The following is a 23,751-nucleotide window of genomic DNA, read 5'->3' as shown; positions in this document are numbered from 1 at the left end:
AAAGAAGTTTGGCTAAATGCACTTTATTTTATTGCTGCTAATTTAGTATTTTTTTTTCCTGGTATTTTTTTGTGTTGAGTTGATGGAACTCTTCAAAATCCTCTGAACAGTGAGTTTTCTCTCTGCTGTATTTAAGATGATACATTTTGCATGAATTATTCCTGTATCAATGCGGTTAAAATTGGAAACCAAAATAAAAATGAATTGGGGGAAAAAAAATTCTCCGTGTCTGTCCTGCCTAGCTCGATACAAAATCTTCATGAGCTACTTCAGTAAATTCTGAAGAAACCTGCTTTGGAGTAACAGTGAATAGCTCTTATTCATCCTTTGGTAATGGCCTATTATCAATGTGAAATTATCAACCACTTGAGAGTTCTCACTGTATTTTCTTCACAGCAAAACTTGGCAGGTCCAGCAGTATGAGATCATTTTATCTCAGGGGGGTTTGAGCTGAGAAGGAGAAGCTGAATCAGTGATTTCTTGAAGATTGCCTAAACTATTAGTGGTTGACAAATGCTATGTAAAGGCTAATCCTCACATTGTCAGAGGTTAAAGCCAGATTTCCAGGAATATTTGACTAACTGCGGTGCCTGTTGATTTCAGTTAGGAGTTGTGGGTGCTTCGCACTCCTGAAAAATCAGAGCCAGAATAACTTATCCAAGGCTACAGCACACCAGTGTCTCAGTGGTAGGGGTCTGAGCCCTTTCACTTGAACTGGGTCTAGATTTTGTGAAACATAAGGTCAGGAATGAAGACCATTCTGACAACTAATAAAATGCCTCATACACTTGAAGGCATTCTCCTTGGGGGAGGGTGTAGTGTGTTAGTTGTCCCTGACCACCTCCTGCATATACCTTGACGTGATTTGGGTGATTATCTGCAAGCTCTCCAAGCTTGCCCTAAATTAATTACTAACTAAAGACCTTCCTTTGTACACCTCCTTACTTCCCAGGCTGCCCTAGCGAAGGTAATGGAAGGCATGCTCCCAGACAAGGGAATGTGGTGTGTGAATCATGGATTTATGAGTCAACTGATTCCCCGACCCCCTTCCTAAGCCTGCCATCAGCCCTGCGTGCTCTGGATAAGGGCGTGGGCAAAAGCGTGCGGCGTGGGGGCTCTTCGGAGCCTGGGTGACTTGGAGCTTCACCCTGGGCCCCAGGGCCCAGCTGCCGAGGCGCCCTCTTGGAGCTCCGCTCACGGCCGTGGGTTAGCACGGGACACGTGAGCCAGTCGCCCACGTGTCCCCGCCCAGCTGGCCCTGTAAGCCGAGTTCCGGGCCGTTGGGGCGGTGCATGCTGGGGACGGGCGCACTGGCCAATCAGGAGGCGGCTGCGGGTGGCTTTTTGCTACAAACCAGAAGCTGCCGGGAGGGTGAGTGAGTGCGGGGCCGGGGAAGCCCCAGGGCTGGGGAAGCGGGCCCGGCCGGAGCAGAGCCCGGGGCTGGGGAAGCGGGCCCGGCCGGAGCAGAGCCCGGGGCTGGGGAAGCGGGCCCGGCCGGAGCAGAGCCCGGGGCTGTCAGGCCGCTGGGGCCGGGCCCCGGGGCTGGGGAAGCGGGCCCGGCCGGAGCAGAGCCTGGGGCTGTCAGGCCGCTGGGGCCGGAGCAGGGCCGGGCCCCGGGGCTGGGGAAGCGGGCCCGGCCGGAGCAGGGCCCGGCCCCGGGGCTGGGGAAGCGGGCCCGGCCGGAGCAGGGCCCGGCCCCGGGGTTGGGGAAGCGGGCCCGGCCGGAGCAGGGCCGGGCCCCGGGGCTGGGGAAGCGGGCCCGGCCGGAGCAGGGCCGGGCCCCGGGGCTGGGGAAGCGGGCCCGGCCGGAGCAGAGCCTGGGGCTGTCAGGCCGCTGGGGCCGGAGCAGGGCCGGGCCCCGGGGCTGGGGAAGCGGGCCCGGCCGGAGCAGAGCCCGGGGCTGTCAGGCCGCTGGGGCCGGAGCAGGGCCGGGCCCCGGGGCTGGGGAAGCGGGCCCGGCCGGAGCAGGGCCCGGCCCCGGGGCTGGGGAAGCGGGCCCGGCCGGAGCAGAGCCCGGGGCTGTCAGGCCGCTGGGGCCGGAGCAGGGCCGGGCCCCGGGGCTGGGGAAGCGGGCCCGTCATGCTGGGCATGGAGGAGCCATCGGCCCCGTGTCCCACTCAGTCCCTGCAGCCGCTCCATGCGACCCCGGAGCCTCCCACTGACCCGTGGGGGACCTGCCCAGCCCGCCGTGAGCTGGGACAGGATCCTGCTGCTCGCTTGCAGGGGATGCCTAAAGGCGTCCATCCCCGCGGGCCGCGTCTTTCGGGTGACATGACAGCCCGGTCTCTGCCCAGCTCAGTGTGGACGCGAAAGAGCTCTGTGGCTTTTAATGAGGGGAGGCTGCTGCCCCGCCCCACCCCCCCGGCTTGATCAGAGCCCGAGAAACGCCCTAGAAAGAGCAGATCAGACCTGCGGTTTTACCAGCCTGGAATCCGCGGGCTGCCCCGGGGCCAGATGCTGAGCTTGTGGTGGCTGGGTGGCAGGGCCTCTCCCCTCGCTGCTGTGAGTTCTGTCCTGTCCTGTTGTTTCCATTGCGTCCTCTTCACCCAGGCGTGCTGTGTGCACAGGGGTTTGATCCCTGCCCTGTGTCCAGCTGCCAGGGTAACAGGCCCATGTAAACAAGTCAGATGTGGTCTGTACCGGCTGCTTCGGGACAAAGGGTGCTATAGAGTTGTATATGTGTGAGGAAACATGTATCCAGTGGCCCAAATGGAGTATCCACAGCCTGGTCGGGAAGGACAGGCAGGGGAAAAGAGGAGTTGCCTTGTGTAGCCAAGACGCCTACTGGGGTGGAGGGAGGCGGGAGGCAGACCTGTGTTTGGGTAAGGGTAAAAACCACAGGCGCTGTCATGACCGGGGTCTACGACCGGCCACCTACCCAGAGTGAAGAGGAGGCCGAGGCTTTCCTCAAGTAATTAACCAAATCATCCAAAGCACATGGTTTCATGGTGATGGGGAGGGGCTTCAACTACCCGGAGGTCTGCTGGGAAAATGATACAGCAGGGCACAGGTTATCCAGCAAGTTCATGGAATGCATGGGAGACAACTTTTTATTACAGAAGATGGAAGAAGTGACTAGTGGGGAGGCTATTCTGGATTTGATGCTCACACATAGGAAGGAACTGCTTGAGAATTTGAAGGTGAAAGGTAGCTTGGTTGAAAATGATCGTGAAATGATTGAGTTCATGATTCATAAAAGTGGCAAGGGGGGAAACAGCAAAATAAAGATAACGGACTTCAAAAAGGCAGACTTTAGCAGACTCAGAGAAGTGGTAGATAAGATCCTGTGCCAAGCAAGTCTAAGGGAAAAAAGCATTCAGGAGAGTTGTTAGTTCTTCAGAAACATTATTAAAGGCCCACAAGAGCAAACCATCCCAATGAACTAGGTCAGATTATGATGGATTTTATTTATATATATATATATATATACAGAAGCATGAAAGGGTCGCAGGAAACATTTTATGAATACACAAGAAGCAATAGGGAAACCAAGAACAGGGCAAGTCCATTACTTAATGAGGAGGGAAGGACAATAGCAGAAAACGCAACAATGACCAAAGAGTTTTAAATGCCTTTTTTTGTTTCAGTTTTCACCAAAAAGGTTAGCAGCGATCAAACTAATATAGTGAACATCAGTGTAAATGGGGTAGAATCTGAGGCTAAAATAGGGAAAGAACAAGTTAAGAATGACTTAGACTAAGTTAGATGCCTTCAGGTAGGCTGGGCCTGATGAAATACATCTTAGAATACTTAAGGAATTGACTGAAAAGAGTTCTGAGCGATTAGAGATTATCTTTGAGAACTCGTGGAGGACAAGAGAGATTCCAGAGGACTGGAAAAGGACAAATATAGGACCTATCTTTAAAAAGGGGAATAAGGACAACCCAGGGAATTATAGAGCACTCGTCTTAACTTTGGTACCCAGAAAGATAATGAAGCAAATAAACAATCAATTTGAAAGCACTTAGAAGAATAAGGTGATAAGTAACACTCACCATGGATTTGTCAAGAACAAATTATGTCAAACCAACCTAATATCCTTCTTTGACAGCACAACAAGCCTTGTGGATGGGGGGAAGCAGTAGATGTAGTATATCTCAACTTTGGTAAGGCTTCTGATATTGTCTCACCTGATCATCTCATCAGCAAACAGGGAAAGATAGCCTACTGTAAGGTGAATGCACAACTGGTTGGAAAGCCGCACTCAGTTTCTTTTGTCGATGGTTCACCATCAAACTGGAAGGGCCTATCAAGTGGGATCCTGCAGGGATCTGTCCTTGGTCCGGTACTATTCAATGTTTTCATTAATGACTTGAGTAATGGAGTGGAGAATGGGCTTATAAAATTTGCAGGTGACCCCAAGCTGAGAGGGTTTGCAAGCACTTTGAAGGACAAGATTAGAATTCAAAATGATCTTGACAAACTGGAGAAGTGGCCTGAAATAAATAGGATAGAATTCAATAAGGACAAGTGCAAAGTACTATGCTTAGGAAGAAGTAATCAATTGCACAAATACAAAATGGGAAATGACTGCCTAGGAAGGATCTTGGGGAGTGGATCACAAACTAAACATCATATATACTATACTGTATGTTATGCAGTTGCAAAAAAAAAAAGCAAACATCAGTCTGGGATGTATTAGCAGGAGTCTTGTAAGCAATAGCCGAGAAGTAATTCTTCCTCTCTGCTCGGCACCGGTATGGCCTCAGTTGGAGTACTGTGTCCAGTTCTGGGCACCACACTTCAGGAAAGATATGGACAAATTGGAGAGCTACAAAAATAATGAAAGGTATAAAAAACAAGACCTATGAGGAAAGATTAAAAAACTTGGGTTTGTTTAGTCTGGAGAAAAGACTGACAGGCACATAACCATCAAAGTTTGTTATAAAGAGGAGGGTTATAAATTGTTCTCCTTATCCACTGAGGACAAGCTAAGACTTAAATTGCAGCAAGGGATATTTAGGTTGGACGTTAGGAAATATTTCCTAACTGTACGGGTAGCTAAGCACTGGAACAAATTACCTAGGGAGGTAGTGGAATCTGTGTCATTGGAGGCTTTAAAGAACATGTTAGACACACACCTGTCAGGGATGCTCTAGAACAGTGGTCTCCAAAGTGGGGTGCACGCAAGATGATCAATTGGGGGGTGCAGCCAGAGGGGGGAAAAAAGGGAGGGGGCAGGCCTGAGTCCTCCGGCCTGTGGAGGAGCAGGGGTAGCCGCACAGCCAGTGGCCGGAAAGAAGCGGCACTTTCCCCTTCAAAGCTGAGTCCTCTGGCCCGGGCTTGCAGGGCCGCATTCCGAAAGGGGCTTTCGAGCTGCAGGCCAGGGCCCCGGGGCCCTGAAGCCCCTAAAGCTCCTGCGTTCCGGGTGGCTCTGCCTGCCGGGGCTGGGGGGGCAGCTCCCAGAATCGCACCAAACAGGAGCTGCCCCAGGTAAGTGCCCTGCACCTCCTGCCTGCCCCAGCCCTGAGCGCCCTCCCACACCCTAACTCCCTCCCAGACCCCGCACCCCACCCTGAGCGCCCGCTGTATCGCAAAGTGTTAAACCAAGATTTTCAAAAATAATAAAGCATATTCAATCACATTGCTCTCACTAAAAATACTAATAGTCACTTTTTTAGTGAGAGCAAAAAGGTTTTTTGTACCATTAATAAATAAAATGAAATAAAAAATTATTTTAAAAATATTGTTTTTCATCTTTAGCTCATTGTTTTTTAATTTCTAATTTTTGTATGTTTTATAATTTACATAATATATTAGTACAGTAGTACATGTATATAATTTATAAATAAATAAATATACATATATTGGGGGTGGGTGCTCAAAAAATTTTACTGATAGGGGTGCGCGACCAAAAACGTTTGGAGACTGCTGGTCTAGAATGATAATACTTAATCCTGCCTTAGTGCTGATGACTGGACTAATCACCTGTTGAGGTCCAACATTTCTATGATTCTTTCCTTTATAAAATCCCTTTTCCCTGGCTTGTGGCCCAGCATGCTGGACAACGAGGCAGTCATAGAATCATAGAATATCAGGGTTGGAAGGGACCTCAGGAGGTCATCTAGTCCAACCCCCTGCGCAAAAGCAGGACCAATCCCCAATTAAATCATCCCAGCCAGGGCTTTGTCAAGCCTGACCTTAAAAACTTCTAAGGAAGGAGATTCCACCACCTCCCTAGGCAACGCATTCCGGTGTTTCACCACCCTCCTAGTGAAAAAGTTTTTCCTAATATCCAACCTAAACCTCCCCCACTGCAACTTGAGACCATTACTCCTTGTTCTGTCCTCTTCTACCACTGAGAATAGTCTAGAACCATCCTCTTTGGAACCACCTCTCAGGTATTTGAAAGCAGCTATCAAATCCCCCCTCATTCTTCTCTTCTGCAGACTAAACAATCCCAGTTCCCTCAGCCTCTCCTCATAAGTCATGTGTTCCAGACCCCTAATCATTTTTGTTGCCCTTCGCTGGACTCTTTCCAATTTATCCACATCCTTCTTGTAGTGTGGGGCCCAAAACTGGACACAGTACTCCAGATGAGGCTTCACCAATGTCGAATAGAGGGGGACGATCACGTCCCTCGATCTGCTCGCTATGCCCCTACATATACATCCCAAAATGCCATTGGCCTTCTTGGCAACAAGGGCACACTGCTGACTCACATCCAGCTTCTCGTCCACTGTCACCCCTAGGTCCTTTTCCGCAGAACTGCTGCCTAGCCATTCAGTCCCTAGTCTGTAGCTGTGCAGTGGGTTCTTCCGTCCTAAGTGCAGGACCCTGCACTTATCCTTATTGAACCTCATCAGATTTCTTTTGGCCCAATCCTCCAATTTGTCTAGGTCCCTCTGTATTCTATCCCTACCCTCCAGCGTATCTACCACTCCTCCCGGTTTAGTATCATCCGCAAATTTGCTGAGAGTGCAATCCACACCATCCTCCAGATCATTTATGAAGATATTGAACAAAACGAGCCCCAGGACCGACCCCTGGGGCACTCCACTTGACACCGGCTGCCAACTAGACATGGAGCCATTGATCACTACCCGTTGAGCCCGACAATCTAGCCAACTTTCTACCCACCTTATAGTGCATTCATCCAGCCCATACTTCTTTAACTTGCTGACAAGAATACTGTGGGAGACTGTGTCAAAAGCTTTGCTAAAGTCAAGAAACAATACATCCACTGCTTTCCCTTCATCCACCGAACCAGTAATCTCATCATAGAAGGCGATTAGATTAGTCAGGCATGACCTTCCTTTGGTGAATCCATGCTGACTGTTCCTGATCACTTTCCTCTCATGTAAGTGCTTCAGGATTGATTCTTTGAGGACCTGCTCCATGATTTTTCCGGGGACTGAAGTGAGGCTGACTGGCCTGTAGTTCCCAGGATCCTCCTCCTTCCTGTCATCCTGTCAAGACAAGCTTTTGTTGTTTTAACTCCCTTACCTGTATTACTAACGAGAGAGGCAGCATAGGATTGGCTGTCGGTACACTTGCCCTGTCTGAGTCACTGATTTGCACTCTGGCTTTCGGAAAGTTATTTCCCCTCTTTCTGCTCTAGTTAGCTCATCCGTAAAACGTGGGTGACAATACTGACCTACATACTTCTCCAGGGTCTTCTATGGATTAATTACTGTGTGCACAATGCTTTGAATGTGTAAATTTCTAGGAATTATTAAAATAGCTACGATTAAACCAAAAAGTATTTTAAAACCCTAGGCCAAAGTTATCAAACAGAGGTACAGGTGCTCCACGCCTCTACAAATAAGGGTATGGGGTTTGGTGCCTACATTTAGGCTAATTAATTTAACAGGTTTTCACATTCTCATGTTCAATGCAGGGTTATTTAAACCCAATTTCATTTAAATATTTTTCTTTTGATACTGTTTTGCATGATCTCATAAACAAACTAGGGAAATGCAACCTAGATGGACTATACTATAAGGTGGACGCATAACTGGTTGGAAAATCCTTCCCAGAGGTTCAAAGTCATGCTGAAAGGGTATAATGAATGGGGCCCCGCAGGGTTCAGTTCTGGATCCGGTTCTGTTCAATATTTTCATCAATGATTTAAATAATAGCATAGAGAGTACACTTAAAAGTTTGCGGATGATACCAAGCTGAGAGGGTTTGCAAGTGCTTTGGAGGATAAGATTAAAATTCAAAATGATCTGGACATACTGGAAAAATGGTCTGAAGTAAATAGGATGAAATTCAGTGAAGACAAATGCAGAGTACACCACTTAGAAAGGAACAGTCAGTTGCATGCATACAAAATAGGAAATGACTGCCTAGGAAGGAGTACTGCAGAAAGGGATCTGGGGGTCATAGTGGACCACAAGCTAAATATGAGTCAGCAGTGTCACACTGTTGCCAAAAAAAAAAAAAAAAAAGCAAACTTCATTCTGGGATGTATTAGCAGGAGTATTGTAAGCAAGACATGAGAAGTAATTCTTCTGCTCTACTCTGCGCCGATTAGGCCTCAACTGGAGTATTGTGTCCAATTCTAGGTGCCACATTTCAGGAAAGATGTGGACAAATTGGCAAAAGTCCAGAGAAGAGCAACAAAAATGATGAAAGATCTAGAAAACGTGACCTGTGAGGAAAGATTGAAAAAATTGGGTTTGTTTAGTCTGGAAAAGAGAAGACTGAGAGGGGACATGATAACAGTTTTCTAGTACATAAAAGGTTGTTACAAGGAGGAGGGAGAAAAATGTTGTTAACCTCCTGAGGATAGGACAAGAAGCAATGGGCTTAAATTGCAGCAAGGGAGGTTTAGGTTGGACATTAGTGAAAACTTCCTAACTGTCAGGGTGGTTAAACACTGGAGTAAATTGCCTAGGGAGGTTGTGGAATCTCCATCACTGGAGATTTTTCAGAGCAGGTTAGACAAATACCTGTCAGGGGTGGGCTAAATAATATTCACTCCTGCCAGGAGTGCAGGGGTATGGACTAGATGACGTCTCGAGGTCCCTTCCAGTCCTATGGTTCTGTTTTTGTTTTTTAAATCATTATGGTTTATTTCCTCTTTTAGGTTTTATAATCTCTCTTTAAGAGCACCCAGATTAGGGGCCTAAATTACTTGTTAATTTCCCGAGGGGAAGAGGAATGAAAAATGATGCTTGTTCTTAGAGTTCGTAAAGACAGGAGACTTTTGAGACTGATTTCTTTCTCAGGGGATCTGATCAAAACTCCAACTGTAAGAAAACCCTCCAGCACTTGTAAGCATCTCTAGAGAGGATTCCCCGCAATTTGTAACTCAGCTGGCTCCTCCCAATCGGCTCCTTTGTGGAGTGCTCACAGTTATGCAACTCACCTTTCTCTGGCCCTACAGGGACCATCATGCAGAAGATGGAGTCAGAGCAACTGGAGAGGCTGCGTCGTGCAAACCAAGACCTTCTGGAAAGGCTCCAAGCGAAGCAGGAAGAAATCAAGAAAAGACTTCCTCGCAAGCCACTATCAGCTTGTTCTCTTTCCAGAAGAACAACTCATGCAGAGAGAGCTGTCCCTGTTCCTAGGAGAGGGGTATGTGCTGGGCTGGGCTGGGTAGGCTAGATAAGAGTGGCGCAAAGGAGCAATGATGCTGTCGCAGAAATGCATTCTCCTCTCTAACTGTTCCATGCCTGGAGCTGAGGTTTCCTAATATAAAAGGCGTTTTTCAAACCTGCGGTACCCAGAGGCACGGGACTGGAAATGCTGAGATCCACCAGGCACAGGGCTGGGAAGCAAATGGGCACCACGGTGACAGGCAGCAATGCTGCAGAGAGAGTTGCTGGGTAGGTGAGGTGCAGGTGCATGAGACTTGTGGTGCAATCCAGTGGCCGTGGAGTCTGCTGGCGAAATTCGCGATCCCATGGTCTGAGCTTCGTCCGTCTAACAAAGGCTCTGCCTCTCGTCCCCATGAGACGCAAGGTGGGAGAGAATACAGTGCCTAGCTAGGGCAGCGTCTGTTACACAGGTATCTCCAGCTGAGGTGAGAGGAGGGGTAACCTGGACCATTGTCCTTTAATTCCCCACCGCCTCAGAGGCCACCCATTGCTGTGATTCTCACCTGTGGGCAAAGAGGCCTGGAAGTAGCCTATTCGCACCCACGAGGCCTTCCCCCTTCTCTCTCCGGCAGCCTCTGTGTGACTCTGGCATGGCACGGTGGAGATGCGTAGAACGGTATGAGGCTGAGTTATCGTAGCGCTAATTCCCGAGCTGTCTCCGGTCTCTGTGTGGTGACATGTGGATCTCTGTGCTTGTTACAGAAAGAGAACCAAGGCCATGCGAGGAAGGCCGCGACGGACCCTGTGACGCTCGTGTCTGTGGAACCCGGAGCCAGTGCCGCCAGGGCAGCCCTTCGTTTGCCATTGAAACACATAGCGTGCAGCAGGGAGGGGAGGGGCGTACCACACCACAGAGCGGGGGCGTATCCGGGTTCCCCCAGGGCAGAACGAAGCTTCACACCGGCAGCGTCCATCACCAGAGAAACCTCCCGAGTGGCCAGAGACGGCAACGCCCTGAGAACCCCAGAGGAAGAATCCACCCCTGGGAAACACAGAGAGGGCAGAAAGCAATCCACCGTGCTCCACAGCGCCCAGGAGAGGGGCAGGCCAAGGGCTGAGGCAGAGACGATGCTGGGCAGGATCCCAGCGGATGGGAATGGCTGGCGGCGAGCGGCCGTGAGAGACTCCAGGACTCCCAAACCAATTCTGCTGACACTTGGGGGTAAAGAAGCCAAGGTAAAGAGCCCGATGGGCATTGGCCTGAGCAGCTCAAGCCAGGTGGAGGGGAAATAAATGTCCGGGGCCAAATTGTTCCATTCCTAATAGTTGAGGGCCCCTGGCATCTTGCCCACCCTCTTCCCACTTCTCTGTGGAATGATCCATCATCCCACTTCTGCCCTCACCACGCACATACGGGACAGGCAGCACGGCTACCGGCTTCCCGCAGAGGGCCCGGGGGTTATCCCCGTTGCACGGCTTGTCTCCATCCGCACACCATATACATCCGGCACGCATTGTTGCCGTCATCCTGCAGGGCAGCTCAGGGCAGCCCATGGTACCGTTGTCAGCGCAGAGCTGGAAGTCAGCAAGCCCTGCATGCTGATTGCGGGTCTGACACTGACTTGCTGTGTGGCCTTGGCCACGTGTCTCCGTTTTTCAGATGGGGAAACTGAGGCAGAGAGGGGTGAGAGACATGCCCAAAGCCAGGCAGTGACTTGCTGGTACAGCTGAGACTAGAGCCCAGATTTCTCAGCCCCGTTCATTAGACCACAGCCACCTCCCTTTCTACAGCTACCAGATAGGTCCCCTTTGAGGAGCACAGTGTCCTTGTAGCCGCATACGGAGTCTCTAGTGAGCTGTGAACTCTTTTCACCCCAGAAGGAAGCTGGCCGTGTGACTTTTCTGTCAGACCCTGAGGAATACACCATCCCTGCCGCTAGCTGGTCAGCACGTCCTTTCTTGGGCTACGACTGGATTGCAGGCGAGTCCTAACCCCATTGCACATCTGTGTTGTTACTGGGTTGATCTGGTTAACTGAGGGGCTAAAATCACAACTCGCCTCCTGTAGGCCGAAGGGTACAGACGGAGGTGCGGGCCCGGGCCTGGAGACTATGTGTGCTTTGAGGCCAGGGAATAGTGAGCTGTTTCCCCTGGTACCACTGAAAAGTCTGCAAGTTGGCAAATGTTCTCAGCACAAGAGCTGCAGTTTTACCAAGCCAGGCACGGTTCTCCGGTCAGTGCAGAGATGTCCTGTGCTTTCCTGGAACGGCAGGGAGGAGACTGGCCGGGAATCCTGGCAGCTGCTGTAGGGCTGAGAGAATTCGAGTGGGGCACAGAGTAGCAGGAGATGAACAAAGGACACGAGAAGGAGAGATCATTTCAAGTCTTTTTGCACTAGTTGTGCAGAGTCACAGAAGTCACTGGCCCCATTGGGTCTCTCCTTTGACAGAGGCAGTAGCTGCTTGGCAGTTGGCCACGCTGTTCCATTTGTGTCTGCTGGTCTGATCGGTTGCCCTCTTTGGCACTGAGCAGCATCCTGGTTAGCTGACCGCTTTGTGTGAGCTTTCCTGCGTCACCTGCCTCTGATGCAATTCCAGCTTTAAATTTTCTTCTCCGCGTTCCCAGGGCTGCTGGAGACGGACTCGTCGCTGTCAGAGAAATCTGAGCAGTACTTCTCTGAGCTCAGGGAGTTCCGACAGGTGAACAAGGAAGCATGTGTCCATGAGGAAGACCTGGGGTAAGGAGGGGACTAAGGTGGCAGTGAGCTGCGCCAGGAACAAGGGAAGAACTGGTGGGGGGGTCTGCCACCTTCTCTGTGGAGTAGGAGACTATGAGGATGGTTCATCCAGCCCAGCAGCAGGTCACTGAGCGTTTGCTCTCTTTCTGGGAAGCAACTGTTTGCTATTGAACTAGAGCCAGGTGCGGAGGTGAACTGTACCATTCCCGCATGGCCAAGAAACTAAGAATGTCTGGGAACGATTTAAATGGATTTCTGAACTTGTTCCTGTCATCAAGCACAGTAAAAGCTTTGTTATCTGGCATGTTGTGGGAATGGAGGGGTGTGCCCTTAAGTTAAAAATTCCGGTTAACTAAGAGTTATACTTACCAATGGGAGGGAGGGAGTTTGGGTGCGGGGGAGGCTCAGGGCTGGGGCTTGGGGCACGGAGGGGGTGCAGGGTGTGGGCACTGAGAGGAGTTTGGGTACGGGAGGGGGCTCAGGGCTGGGGGCACGGGAGGGCACGGGCGCTGGGAGGAGTTTGGGTGTGAGAGGGGCTCAGGGCTGGGGGCGCAGGAGGGAGTATGGGGCGCGGGCTCTGGGAGGAGTTGGGTGTGGGAGGGGGTTGGGGCGCTGGAGGGGGTTCGGGGCACAGGCTCTGGGAGGAGTTTGGGTGCAGGGGGGACCTGTGGGTTGGGGTGCGGGAGAAGGTATGGGGTGCCAGACCTGGGTGGCATTCACCTCGGGTGGCTCCTCGCAAGCGGTGACACGTCTCTGCTGCTCCTAGGCGGAGGCGCGGCCAGACAGCTCTGCACACTGCCTCTGCCCACAGGCACCGCCCCTACAGCTCCCACTGGCTGTGGTTCTTGGCCAATGGGAGCTGTGGGGCCAGCACTCAGGGCGAGGGCAGTGCACGGAGCCTCGATGGTCGTTCCTCCACCTAAGAGCAGCAGGGACATGTCGCCGCTTCTGGGGAGACGCGCAGAGCTGGTTAGGGAGCCTGCTGTCTCTGCATCAAGCGGACTTCTAATGGATATCAGAAATGCCGGTTTCTAGAGCTTTCTGGTTGGTAAAGTGCTGGATAACACAGCTTTTACTGTATATTCTAATGCAGCAGGTCTGTCCTCTGCCCAGAGATGGGCATTTTCTCTGTGACTAGCCTTTCGGTTTCTTGGTGTAAGTGTAAAGTGTGATGAGTGCTTTCCCCACCAAGCCAGTCCAAAGGGGGTGTGGACAGCAAGAGACCCCTTCAGGGGGGATATTGCAATGTTCCCATCACTGTCTCCAGAGTGCACAGCTGTGACCGAATCTTTTGTTTTCTTAGGCCAGAGGTACCAGATTACTTGGCTCCTGAGCAAGAAGCAGATTTGGTTTCCAGTTCCCATCAGTGTAAGATGAGATATCTTCCAAATCTAGTTTCTAGGCACAGGCAGCTATGCTCTGTGGCTTTCTTTTTGGAAAATCCCTGCCTTAAGCCTCTTAGAAGGGTCACAGAAAGAATTTACAGTTCAGCCCCCACTTCCCACTCCAAAGAGGCAGGAGTCCCTGGGCTGATTCTCTTTCGTGTCATCTCTGTTTCTCCAGTGTTCTCTGTAATTGACCTGACTGACTGACTGGGCGTTAAGTTGAGGAAGTTCAGTTGAATCTGCATCTGTTTTCAGGCAGCGGTTGAATGGGAGGGAAATTAACGTGTAAAAAGTACTTCGGGAGAACAAGCGGGGTTTGGTTCTGTGTGGGGTGTGGGGTGCATTGGGGAAGATGAGTGCCACGGGCAGCGAATGAAGTGACGATCTCTCCTCTGCGCGGCAGGTGTTTATTGCTATCGATTAAACGGGCGTCTGTTTACCGTCCCTGTGGGTTCACAGTCTGCCTGCCCCGTGTGTAAGACTCCAAGAGCCCGACGGCCTCCGGAGACGCTGGAGGAACCAGCCTACATCAGGTATGTACGGTGCTGGTAGCCCGAGTGGCACAGGAAGCCAGCAGGGTAGATAGAGAATGAGCTACGTATGGGGATGAGGCCCCTTTAAGATGCCTCCTTACAAAGTTGCTGTCTTAGGGGAGAGGGAGTTCTGGGCTTTGAAATGCAAAAGGGTCAAATTCAGCTCTGATGTAAGCAGGAGCAGCTCCCATTTGAAGTCAACGGGAGATGTACCCCCTTACCTCGGGGCTGAATTTAGTCCAGAGTCTGGGTGTACACACCAGTCCCTAAGGAACTTATCCAAAGCCCATTGACTTCAGTAGGCGTTGGATGAGGTCCTAAGACTCCAGATGTGGCAGGAGGAGTGCAGATGCCTTCAGCTCTGCGATGTCTCTTCTGGAGGACCTGCGCAGTGACTTCCTCTGTTTGGTTGCAGGGTCAGCATTCCCAGGTCCACCCTCCTGCCTGCCTATAAGTACAAAATCCATTGCAGGAAGAGCTTTGAACCGGCAGACGATCTGGCTTTACCCTCGGTAAGTTTCCACCTTCCCATTTGACCGTTATGCAGGTGGCTGCATCATCAGCGGGGTGAGTGGTAATAGCCACATGTTAGGAAAATAAGAGAACCAAGAGCTTTGATGTGTTAATGCCAGGGATGGGTCTCAGCTAAGATTCCAGAGCTGAACACCCCCAAACTATGGGGAAGTTCAGAGCGAGGCTTTGAGACTGGTCCAATCATGGTGACAGCCAGGAAGAGCCAAACCTAGGTGCAAACTCTGCAGCTCATGCCCATCTGTAACGCAATATAATTTATATAACCCCCTGCATACACTGCGTGTGTCCAAATGCTATACACTGAGAGCAAATGCCTGCAGAGTTGGGGACAGTGGCTCTCCTGCAGACAGATAAGGCCAAAGAATGCAGCAGAGAGAGAAGAGCAGGCTGTTGTCTTTACTGCTTGCAACTGCAAATAAACAGTTTTGCTGGTAAAATGCAGTAAACAGAAGCGTGTGGTAAAAGGAGATAGGCAGGATGAATGGGTAGAGCGTGGGCCAAAGCCCTAAAGCAAAGAAGGAAGGTATTTATAAAGACACGGTGTATGTCTACAAAGCAAAAATCAAACCCACGGCTGGCCCGTGCCAGCTGACTTGGGCTCCCAAGACTTGAGCTGCAGGGCAGTTTCACTGCTGTGTAGATTTTGGAGCTCAGGCTGGAGCCCAAGCTCTGGGACCCTCCCACCCTGCAAGATCCTAGCGCCCAGGCCCAAGCCCTGAAGTCTACACAGCGTTGAAACGGCTCTGCCAGCGCAAGCCCCATGAGCCCAAGTTGGCTGGCACAGGCCGGCCCCGGGTGTCGAGTTGCTATGCAGACGCACCCTCAGTGGCTCGGCGAGCAAAGAGCTCCAGAGAGACGGACCTGGGCTTGAAACTTTTGTCCTTGAAAACTGCAGATTTAAGTTGACTGAAACAATTTGTGTCAATTTTGCCAAATTGTTTAGGCCAAAAAACCCAACAACCTATAAAATATTGTTTTCCAGAAAAATAGAAACATTTAGTTTTGACAATTTCCAAAGGAAACATTTTGATTTTATTTTTTTCAGTTCAAAACAACTTTTTGATTTGAAATTTCCTTCCATTTGATTTTAAAAAAACAAAACAAAAAACCCTTTTGAAATTGGAACAAAATGTTCTGTTTTGGGTCAAGCAAAACATTTACTTCGACCCAAAACAAATATTCTTTTGGCTTGTCAGTTCAGTGAAAAACTTGAAAAGTAGTACTTAGGGGGCAATCTGAAACTTTTTCTTTCCTTTTTTTTAATGCCAGTTATTTGCACAGCTCCAGCCAAAAATTCTGTGCAGAGGAGCTGAGTGGGTAAATGGAGGCCCAGTGCATTGAGTTCAGAATGCTCAGGAAGCTGATGTGACACATCTTGCAACTATGTGTTAGTACGTGTTGTATGCCATGTAGCTGTGAGAGTTCCAGATTATTAGAGAGAGAAGGTGGGTGAGGTGTTATCTCACCCATCTTATCTGTCATTGTAACCACATTTGATCTGACAATCATTGGTTTTATGTTTGATTTCAAACAGCAAATAGGAAACGTTGATTTAAATTAATAATTTTAATCTTGTTTGTGTTTGTACTTTGTACTTATTTTCGTACGGAAAGGTTGGTTGTGATTGCTTGGTACTTCTTTTTGCTAACCAGGAGGATACACTATATTTATACGCATTTATTTAAAAAGAAAAGGAGTACTTGTGGCACCCTAGAGATTAACCAATTTATTTGAGTATAAGCTTTCGTGAGCTACAGCTCACTTCATCGGATGCATATTGTGGAAACTGCAGAAGACATTATATACACAGAGACCATGAAACAATACCTCCTCCCACCCCACTCTCCTGCTGGTAATAGCTCATCCAAAGTGACCACTCTCCTTACAATGTGTATGATAATCAAGTTGAGCCATTTCCATTTCCACATTGTAGGGAGAGTGGTCACTTTGGATGAGCTATTACCAGCGGGAGAGTGAGTTTGTGTGTGTATGGGGGTGGGATGGTGAGAAAACCTGGATTTGTGCTGGAAATGGCCCACCTTGATTATCATACACATTGTAAGGAGAGTGATCATAGAATCATAGAATATCAGGGTTGGAAGGGACCTCAGGAGGTCATCTAGTCCAACCCCCTGCTCAAAGCAGGACCAATCCCCAATTAAATCATCCCAGCCAGGGCTTTGTCAAGCCTGACCTTAAAAACTTCTAAGGAAGGAGATTCTACCACTTCCCTAGGTAACGCATTCCAGTGTTTCACCACCCTCCTAGTGAAAAAGTTTTTCCTAATATCCAACCTAAACCTCCCCCACTGCAACTTGAGACCATTACTCCTTGTCCTGTCCTCATCTACCACTGAGAATAGTCTAGAACCATCCTCTCTGGAACCACCTCTCAGGTAGTTGAAAGCAGCTATCAAATTCCCCCTCATTCTTCTCTTCTGCAGACTAAACAATCCCAGTTCCCTCAGCCTCTCCTCATAAGTCATGTGTTCCAGACCCCTAATCATTTTTGTTGCCCTTCGCTGGACTCTCTCCAGTTTATCCACATCCTTCTTGTAGTGTGGGGCCCAAAACTGGACACAGTACTCCATATGAGGCCTCACCAATGTCGAGGTTTGATCACTTTAGATAAGCTATTACCAGCAGGAGAGCGGGATGGGAGGAGGTATTGTTTCATGGTCTCTGTGTATATAATGTCTTCTGCAGTTTCCACAGTATGCATCCGATGAAGTGAGCTGTAGCTCACGAAAGCTTATGCTCAAATAAATTGGTTAGTCTCTAAGGTGCCACAAGTACTCCTTTTCTTTTTGCGAATACAGACTAACACGGCTGTTACTCTGAAACCTGCATTTATTTAAGAAATTCTATAGCTTAACATTCATTTATTCAGATTCTTAACTTTTACAACTGTTTTATTGTTAGAAAATGATGCATTTTATTACGGTTTATTATGTTAGAGAATGATGCTTTTCTTCTTTAGTAGATTCATTTTTTAATTGTGTTTTGAGTCACAAGCTGCATTTGCATGGAAGTTGGAATACAATAAAAAATGCCCCAAACCAGCATTTTAAAGGATTTTTTGTTTTGTTTTATTAGTTAAATAAAACTGCCGTAAGCGTGCTGGATACACAAGAAAACACAAAGTGAGGTCAAAATGTTTTGTGTTTTAAAACTAACTGGTTTATTAAACAAAGGAAGCACTATCTATACTAGAGAATTCAACAGATTGTTTCTGGTCACCATGTCCTTCAAGATTTTAGAACTAGTAGATTTCATCCTCTCACACCTAATTTTTATCCACAGATTGGAAAGAGCGTGGGGAAAAACTTGCCTGCTTTTCCAACTCCTAGTGAGTTTTTCAACTTTGAACCAAACTAATTGAATAAACTCATATGAAGAAAATTCTCTCTCCACCTGCAGGAGAGGCTACTGCAGTTAAAAGCTAGTTTACCATTTCAACAAATTCTGGCTTCAAGCACTTAGCAAGAAACTTCCACCAGTACAGGGCTTTGACTTTCTTTAAAATTGCAGCAGCCAACATGTACTGCTTGAATTGTATTACTTGTATTTAATGTAAAAGGTTTAAATAGAATATAGTAAGGTTAGGCCTAAACATAAAATTGCCATAATTTCAAATTTAGTTTTAATTAGTTTTAACTTTTGAAAAGAAAATGTGTATTTAGGTAAAATTTAAAAACATCCAATTGTTTTGATTTAATCTTTTTTTTTAACTGCTTTTGGAAATGTGTGGAAGCCAGTGAAGGGGACACATGGGGGAAGTGAGGTAGCTTTGCCTCATGGAAAGAGAGAGCAAATCTGGCCACAGCACCTTAGAGCCTCTGTGAAGTTCTCATCAGTCCCCCTTTATGATCATATAAAGCTCTTAAAGAAATGAACTCAACAGTCTCTCAGAGCCCCCTTTTGGAGAGACTGGGCTGTGCCTTTTCTGGGGGCATGTACGCTACCAGAGAAGGCATTCACAGACAGACCTCTCCCCACAGCACTGCCTGGCCGGCTGGGAAAACGTCATCCCCTCCAGCAGCCCCACGCTTAGCAGTTTGGATCTGCGAACTTCACTGCAACAAAAACCCACTGACCGTTCTCACCTGGTAAGAACAGGCTATTTTGAGTTGCCTGGCCCCTGTTTTCAGTGGCTCATGATGGTAATTTACTGACAGCTGAGCAAGAGACCTAGAGTGCATCGGGCTCAGTTTCCCCACTTGCCCCGTGTAACTGGGTATGAAGCCGGGAAGCATTAGCCTTCCAACGGGATGTCTGCCCTTCTGGGGAGCGATGCTGCTGCTGGGCTGCAGTTTAATGTAGCCATGAAAGGGTTAATTAAGCTGGAAGACGAGGCACTGAGCCAGCAGTGTGTTGTAAGGCTCTCTGTGTTGTGACGAGATGAGGGGAGTGGGATTTTTGGTTTTGTAGGTTGATCGAGTCTTTGTTTGGGTTCTAGACCTTGGCACCCCGAATGTCAGGAGGAACCAGAACGGACCAGCTCCTAAACCTGTCCCGCTCAGCTCATTTCAGACTTCGTAATGCTTCTTAGTGGAGAGCTCAAGACAAGCCACTATGCTACACAACAACGCCGAATTAAAATCCTACTGTCTCAACCGTATGAGCTGCTGACCTGATTACCCAGGGGCCGTGTGGGATACTGGGAGTGAGTAGAAATGGCAGCGTTTGCCTAAAAATGAACCTTTAGAGGAGAGCTTTTTCCTAGCCCTGCAAGTGCAAACGCCGTCGCAAAAATCCACGGGCACGTGTGTATTGGAATTGCGCAAGCTGCGAGGCAACAATTGCAGAAATTGCTTGCAGTTGGCCAGTTTTGGCCTCTAACTGGCCACTGGTACATACAGTCACCGCAGTTGTGTGCGTGCGTTGCACTTTCCCACCCAGGGATGTAAATTGAGTGTACGTGGTCAGTTGCTGTAAGAGATATCTGGTAGGTTAAGAAAACAGGATGACTAGTTAGTACTGTTCCCTGTAATAAAAGAGCCATAGGATATATTGCAATAGACACGTCCATTCAGAGTTCATCCACCCAGCTCATAAAAGCAATACAGTTGACTCATCAAACCAAGAATTTTGGCTCTCTGGACAAAGAGTTGGGACTGTGAGCTGCATGTCACAGCATGGGGTATGCAAAGATGCTCAATATCATGCTTCCAGGAGGTTTGGAACATGAGTAATTCTTACATTAAAGAAGAGTGACTGTGCTTTAGTTCTAATAAGAAAAACATGTTTGTTTTTGTGCATTAGCTTTGGACGGAGGATTTGGTGGATCATGTTCAGCATAGATCGGGGGGGAAGAAACCATTGTCAAAAGAAAGAGGTGTTTTATGAATCACAAAGCCACAATATGTCTTAGAACATTCTGAAGTCATGTTTACCTCTGATTGTAAAAGGCTGGTGGGAAGGCATTTTGAAGACATGCTCATGGAGGTTTTTAATTGCATTGAAATAATGTGTGAGAGTTTGTTTGAGGCCTGTTACGTGGTGTGGTTTTATTTTCCCTTTTGAAAACAATAAAGAAGGAGTTTATATTTTCTGGTATAACATCTGGAATGTAGAGTTCTGTTATAGGAATTCTATGGGTTGTAGTCAAGCCTTCTTAACTCATAAGTAAGGCTACGATTTACTCATGGGTATTTTTAGTATAAGTTATGGACTGGTCTTGGGCAATAAACAAAAAAATTCATGCCTGTGACCTAGCTATGACTTATCCTATAAATACTCCTGGCTAAATCTTGGGGGCTGTTGCTGTGGAGGTTACCCCAGGGGGCTGCTGGTGCAGGAAGCCGGTGGAGCCCCGGGGCCGCTCCAGCCATGCTGGTGCGGCTGGCTGCAGGGCCACCTGAACAGCTGGCCCCGGAGCCAGCCACACTGGCCACTGCAGAAGTCAATGGAGGTCACTGAAAGTCACGGAATCCGTGACTTCCGTGACCGACCCAGAGCCCTACTCTTATGAGTATTTAGAAATCTTGGTCCAAACTTATCCCTAGGGTGTAACACCATTCACTTCTATGGGCTTAGCCCAGGGATGAGTTTGGCTCATTGTCTGTTAGTGTTACAGAGCTTATTACAGGCATAAAATGCAGCTTGTGAATTTTAAAAAAAAAAAAAAAAAGCGGGAATTTATTTTACAAGACTATTAATGGAATAATTTAAATATTTAATTGAAAGCAATTTTGTTTTAAATGAAGCATTCCTCTTTAGTGTCGGAAGTTTAGACATGGTTGCATTGGGTGACTGGATGAGAAATAAAAAATGAAACTGACTATAAATGGAAAGTGCAACTGATCATTTTAGTTTCTTTGCCTTAATCTGAAGGCAGTGCGAAAAAGGTACAACAAACAGTATATCAAATATGATGCAAAGTACATGGAATTTGTAAAGTTCTTTCCATTTTGGGGGCACAGAAACCTGACACACCCCGCAAACTAATTCAAAATACAGCAGTAAAACTTGGTTGTGCGAACTTGTATCTTAAGGCAGGACTTCTTAAAACCTTTTCACCACTAAACGCTCAAATCAGAAACCCTTTCCTAGTTCCTCCCTGGAATAATGCACAGCGTTTATATAGAGTGTTACACCCCCACTGGTCCTTTTTACGCACTACCATGGTTACACCGTAGCCAGGTGAACCCATCCACATAGGTTATCCCTGTATTACTAATGGGGAAATTTGAAACCCAGGCAGGTTAAGTAACTTGCTCAAGGCCACACAGCATATCAGTGGCAGAACCAGGATTACAACTCAGGTCTCCTGCCTCCCAGGACTGTGCTCATTCCTGAGTCTGCACGACCGTACTGCCTTTCTAAAAAGGTGGGCTGTGAACCTTTTGGCTCCATATGGGAACCAGTAATGCTGGGAGAACAGGTGATTTTGTTAGTGTCGTGCTACATGTCAACCAGAAAATGAGTAGCATCCTGTACTGGAAGCCATGAGAGGGAAACCAGCTTTCTGGTCTACGCTTGACCATCTTCCCAGGTACATGAAGAGCCCCGCTCTGCTGAATTGAAATGAAGCCAAGCACGGGAAGTTCCAAAGACGCTGACTGACGCACATGTTCTATAGAATGGCCGCGATTTGACAGCCTTTTGTGATGTTGCTACGGGAGCAAGTAAATATCCCCTGCTAGATTCCAGCAATTCTAGGTGGACTCTGTGCGTCTTGGATTTTGTGACCCAGCCAGAGTACTTGTCCTACTCTAACCTACATGGAAGAAGGATTGAGTATGTTGCTATTTCTGAGCTCTGAGCTGTGGTTGCTGGGGTGTGTTCATGGTGCCAGTATACAGCAGACTGTAGGTAATTGTTACTATTATTATTTGAAGGGTGGTGGTGCCTACAAACCCTAGTCATGGCCCGGAACCTCTCTGGGCTGAGCACTGTACAAAAACAGAACATTCCCTGTCTCAAAGAGCTTACAACCTCTAGCAAAGCCAGGCAGAAGGTGACTTTGTTCGACCTTTAGCGTCCAATTGATGCTCTAGTCGTGGCCTGTATGGCATGGGGATCAGTAACTGGCTACAAAGTCTCTGATATCGAGATCGCTAACTGGAATATAGCCCAGGTTGGTCATGGTGAAAGATGTTCTCTCATGGCTCTTTGGTGACTTCAGGAAAGAAGTCGGTGGCCCTCAGCCCAGCCCCTGAAGGAGGTGTGACGACCTCACCAAGGTGACCGTCCCGGTTAAACTCTTTGCTAGTAGTCTCAGCAGAGAGGTCAAGGGCCCTCTCCCGCCTCGAGATGATGACTCCATATCAGAGAGGGGGCACAGGAGCATGGAGGAGTGGGCGAATGTTTTATTGCCCCATCTGTGGATGGAAGTTTTCCATCTACAGGGCTTTTGCCTTTGACCATTTTTGCCATCGCAAAGTTCACTGGCCTTTTTCATACAACCTTATTCAATCCTGTTTCAGTCTTAGAAGTAGTGATCAACATGCCAGAACCAATCCATTAGCTGCCTGAGTGGCTCACAATCTGGGTGCATTTGCAGCATTAAGACATTCTCTCAGTTACATGTTTCAAAATCCTCTGGTCTCTTTCTTCCCCTACCCAGTTCTAAGTTCTTAGGGATCTCTACCGCCCTTCTGAGCACAGTGCATGGTCCTGCCCCCGCTGCCGTCAATGGGAGCTCTGCCACTGATTCCAAGAAGTGTAGGATCATATCCTATGGGTCGCATACTGCTGCTTTCCCAGTAATGTCTGCAATTTAGAACTCTCCCGCTTCCATAGCCTATTCTCACTTCTGCCTATCCCCAAACTTCTCTGTTTCCCACTGTCATAAACATACAGCTAAGGGTAGCATAATATCCCTCCTTTACCTGTAAAGGGTTAAGAGCTCAAATAACCTGGTTGGCACCTGACCAAAAGGACGACTTGGAGTTCCTGTTCCCTAAAATATCCCCCCGAAGCCCCTTCACCCCCTTTCCTGGGGAGGCTTGAGAATAATATACCAACAAAATAGATAAACCAGATTCTGAAAAAACAGAACTTTATTATAAAGAAAAAAAGGTAAAAGAAGCACCTCTGTAAAATCAGGATGGAAGGTAACTTTACAGGGTAATCACCGTCCTGTCATGTTTCTCAGCAAAAAAAACTGTCTGAGAGGGAAAGCCACCGGTCAATCAGCGAAAAGGAATGTTATGCCATTGTGTAAGCTCTGGAAAAGCTACACCCATACGTTTGGGGACAGCGTTTCCACCTGCAAACTGACCATGCTGCACCAAAGTGGCTTCATACCGTCAAGGACAATAACAAAAAACTTCTTCGGTGGAGTTTAGCTCTCCAAGATTTTGATTTTGAAATACAGCACATTTCAGGAGCTTCTAACAAGGTGGCTGATGCACTCTCCCGTGAAAGTTTCCCAGAATCAACTGGTTAAAATCATCCTTGAAATGTGGAAAATATTGTTAGTTTTTATATAATCAGTAGTATATCCAGAGGTGCATGTGTCTTATTAATTCTGTTTTCTCCTAGAGCTCCAGGAAGAAATCACAGCCAGTGTGGAGCAGGCTGTCCAGCACTGTCTGTGATTTGGGGAGCTTGTCATAAACATACAGC

The 23,751-nt window shown here is 48.2% G+C and overlaps 1 protein-coding gene across 5 annotated transcripts; it reads left to right on the top strand.

Moving 5' to 3' along the window:
• The first annotated feature begins 1,186 nt into the window (after positions 1-1,186).
• Positions 1,187-20,966, top strand: MIIP (migration and invasion inhibitory protein). Of its 5 annotated transcripts, XR_012155526.2 has the most exons (11): positions 1,974-3,147; positions 9,335-9,525; positions 10,251-10,724; positions 11,367-11,469; positions 12,114-12,225; positions 13,529-13,593; positions 14,014-14,143; positions 14,559-14,655; positions 17,980-18,025; positions 18,678-18,785; positions 19,136-19,224. XR_012155526.2 is itself a non-coding variant. In XM_073316348.2 (10 exons), the coding sequence occupies exons 1-10, from the start codon at positions 1,293-1,295 to the stop codon at positions 19,226-19,228; spliced, it is 1,452 nt and encodes a 483-aa protein (XP_073172449.2). In that variant the 5' UTR covers positions 1,187-1,292; the 3' UTR covers positions 19,229-20,966. The 5 variants fall into 5 exon arrangements, 4 of the variants coding, with proteins under 4 accessions (XP_073172449.2, XP_073172446.2, XP_073172450.2 ...); XM_073316348.2 differs by lacking the exons at positions 1,974-3,147; positions 17,980-18,025 and adding an exon at positions 1,187-1,371 and having other exon boundaries at positions 19,136-20,966; XM_073316345.2 differs by lacking the exon at positions 17,980-18,025 and having other exon boundaries at positions 1,999-3,147; positions 19,136-20,966.
• Positions 20,967-23,751: the final 2,785 nt, after the last annotated feature.

Source organism: Lepidochelys kempii, chromosome 18, assembly GCF_965140285.1.
Source record: "Lepidochelys kempii isolate rLepKem1 chromosome 18, rLepKem1.hap1, whole genome shotgun sequence".
NCBI lineage: Eukaryota > Metazoa > Chordata > Testudines > Cheloniidae > Lepidochelys > Lepidochelys kempii.
Note: the sequence above shows the minus strand (reverse complement) of the source record. Positions and strands in the feature narration are given on the sequence as shown.

Excerpts from the sequence above, each read along its gene's own strand:
- MIIP (XM_073316345.2), top strand. The coding sequence starts at position 2,946 with ATGGTGATGGGGAGGGGCTTCAACTACCCGGAGGTCTGCTGGGAAAAT. Across the intron at positions 14,144-14,558 it reads GAGGAACCAGCCTACATCAG|GGTCAGCATTCCCAGGTCCA; the intron begins GTATGTACGGTG and ends GTTTGGTTGCAG. Across the intron at positions 18,786-19,135 it reads CCACTGACCGTTCTCACCTG|ACCTTGGCACCCCGAATGTC; the intron begins GTAAGAACAGGC and ends TTTGGGTTCTAG.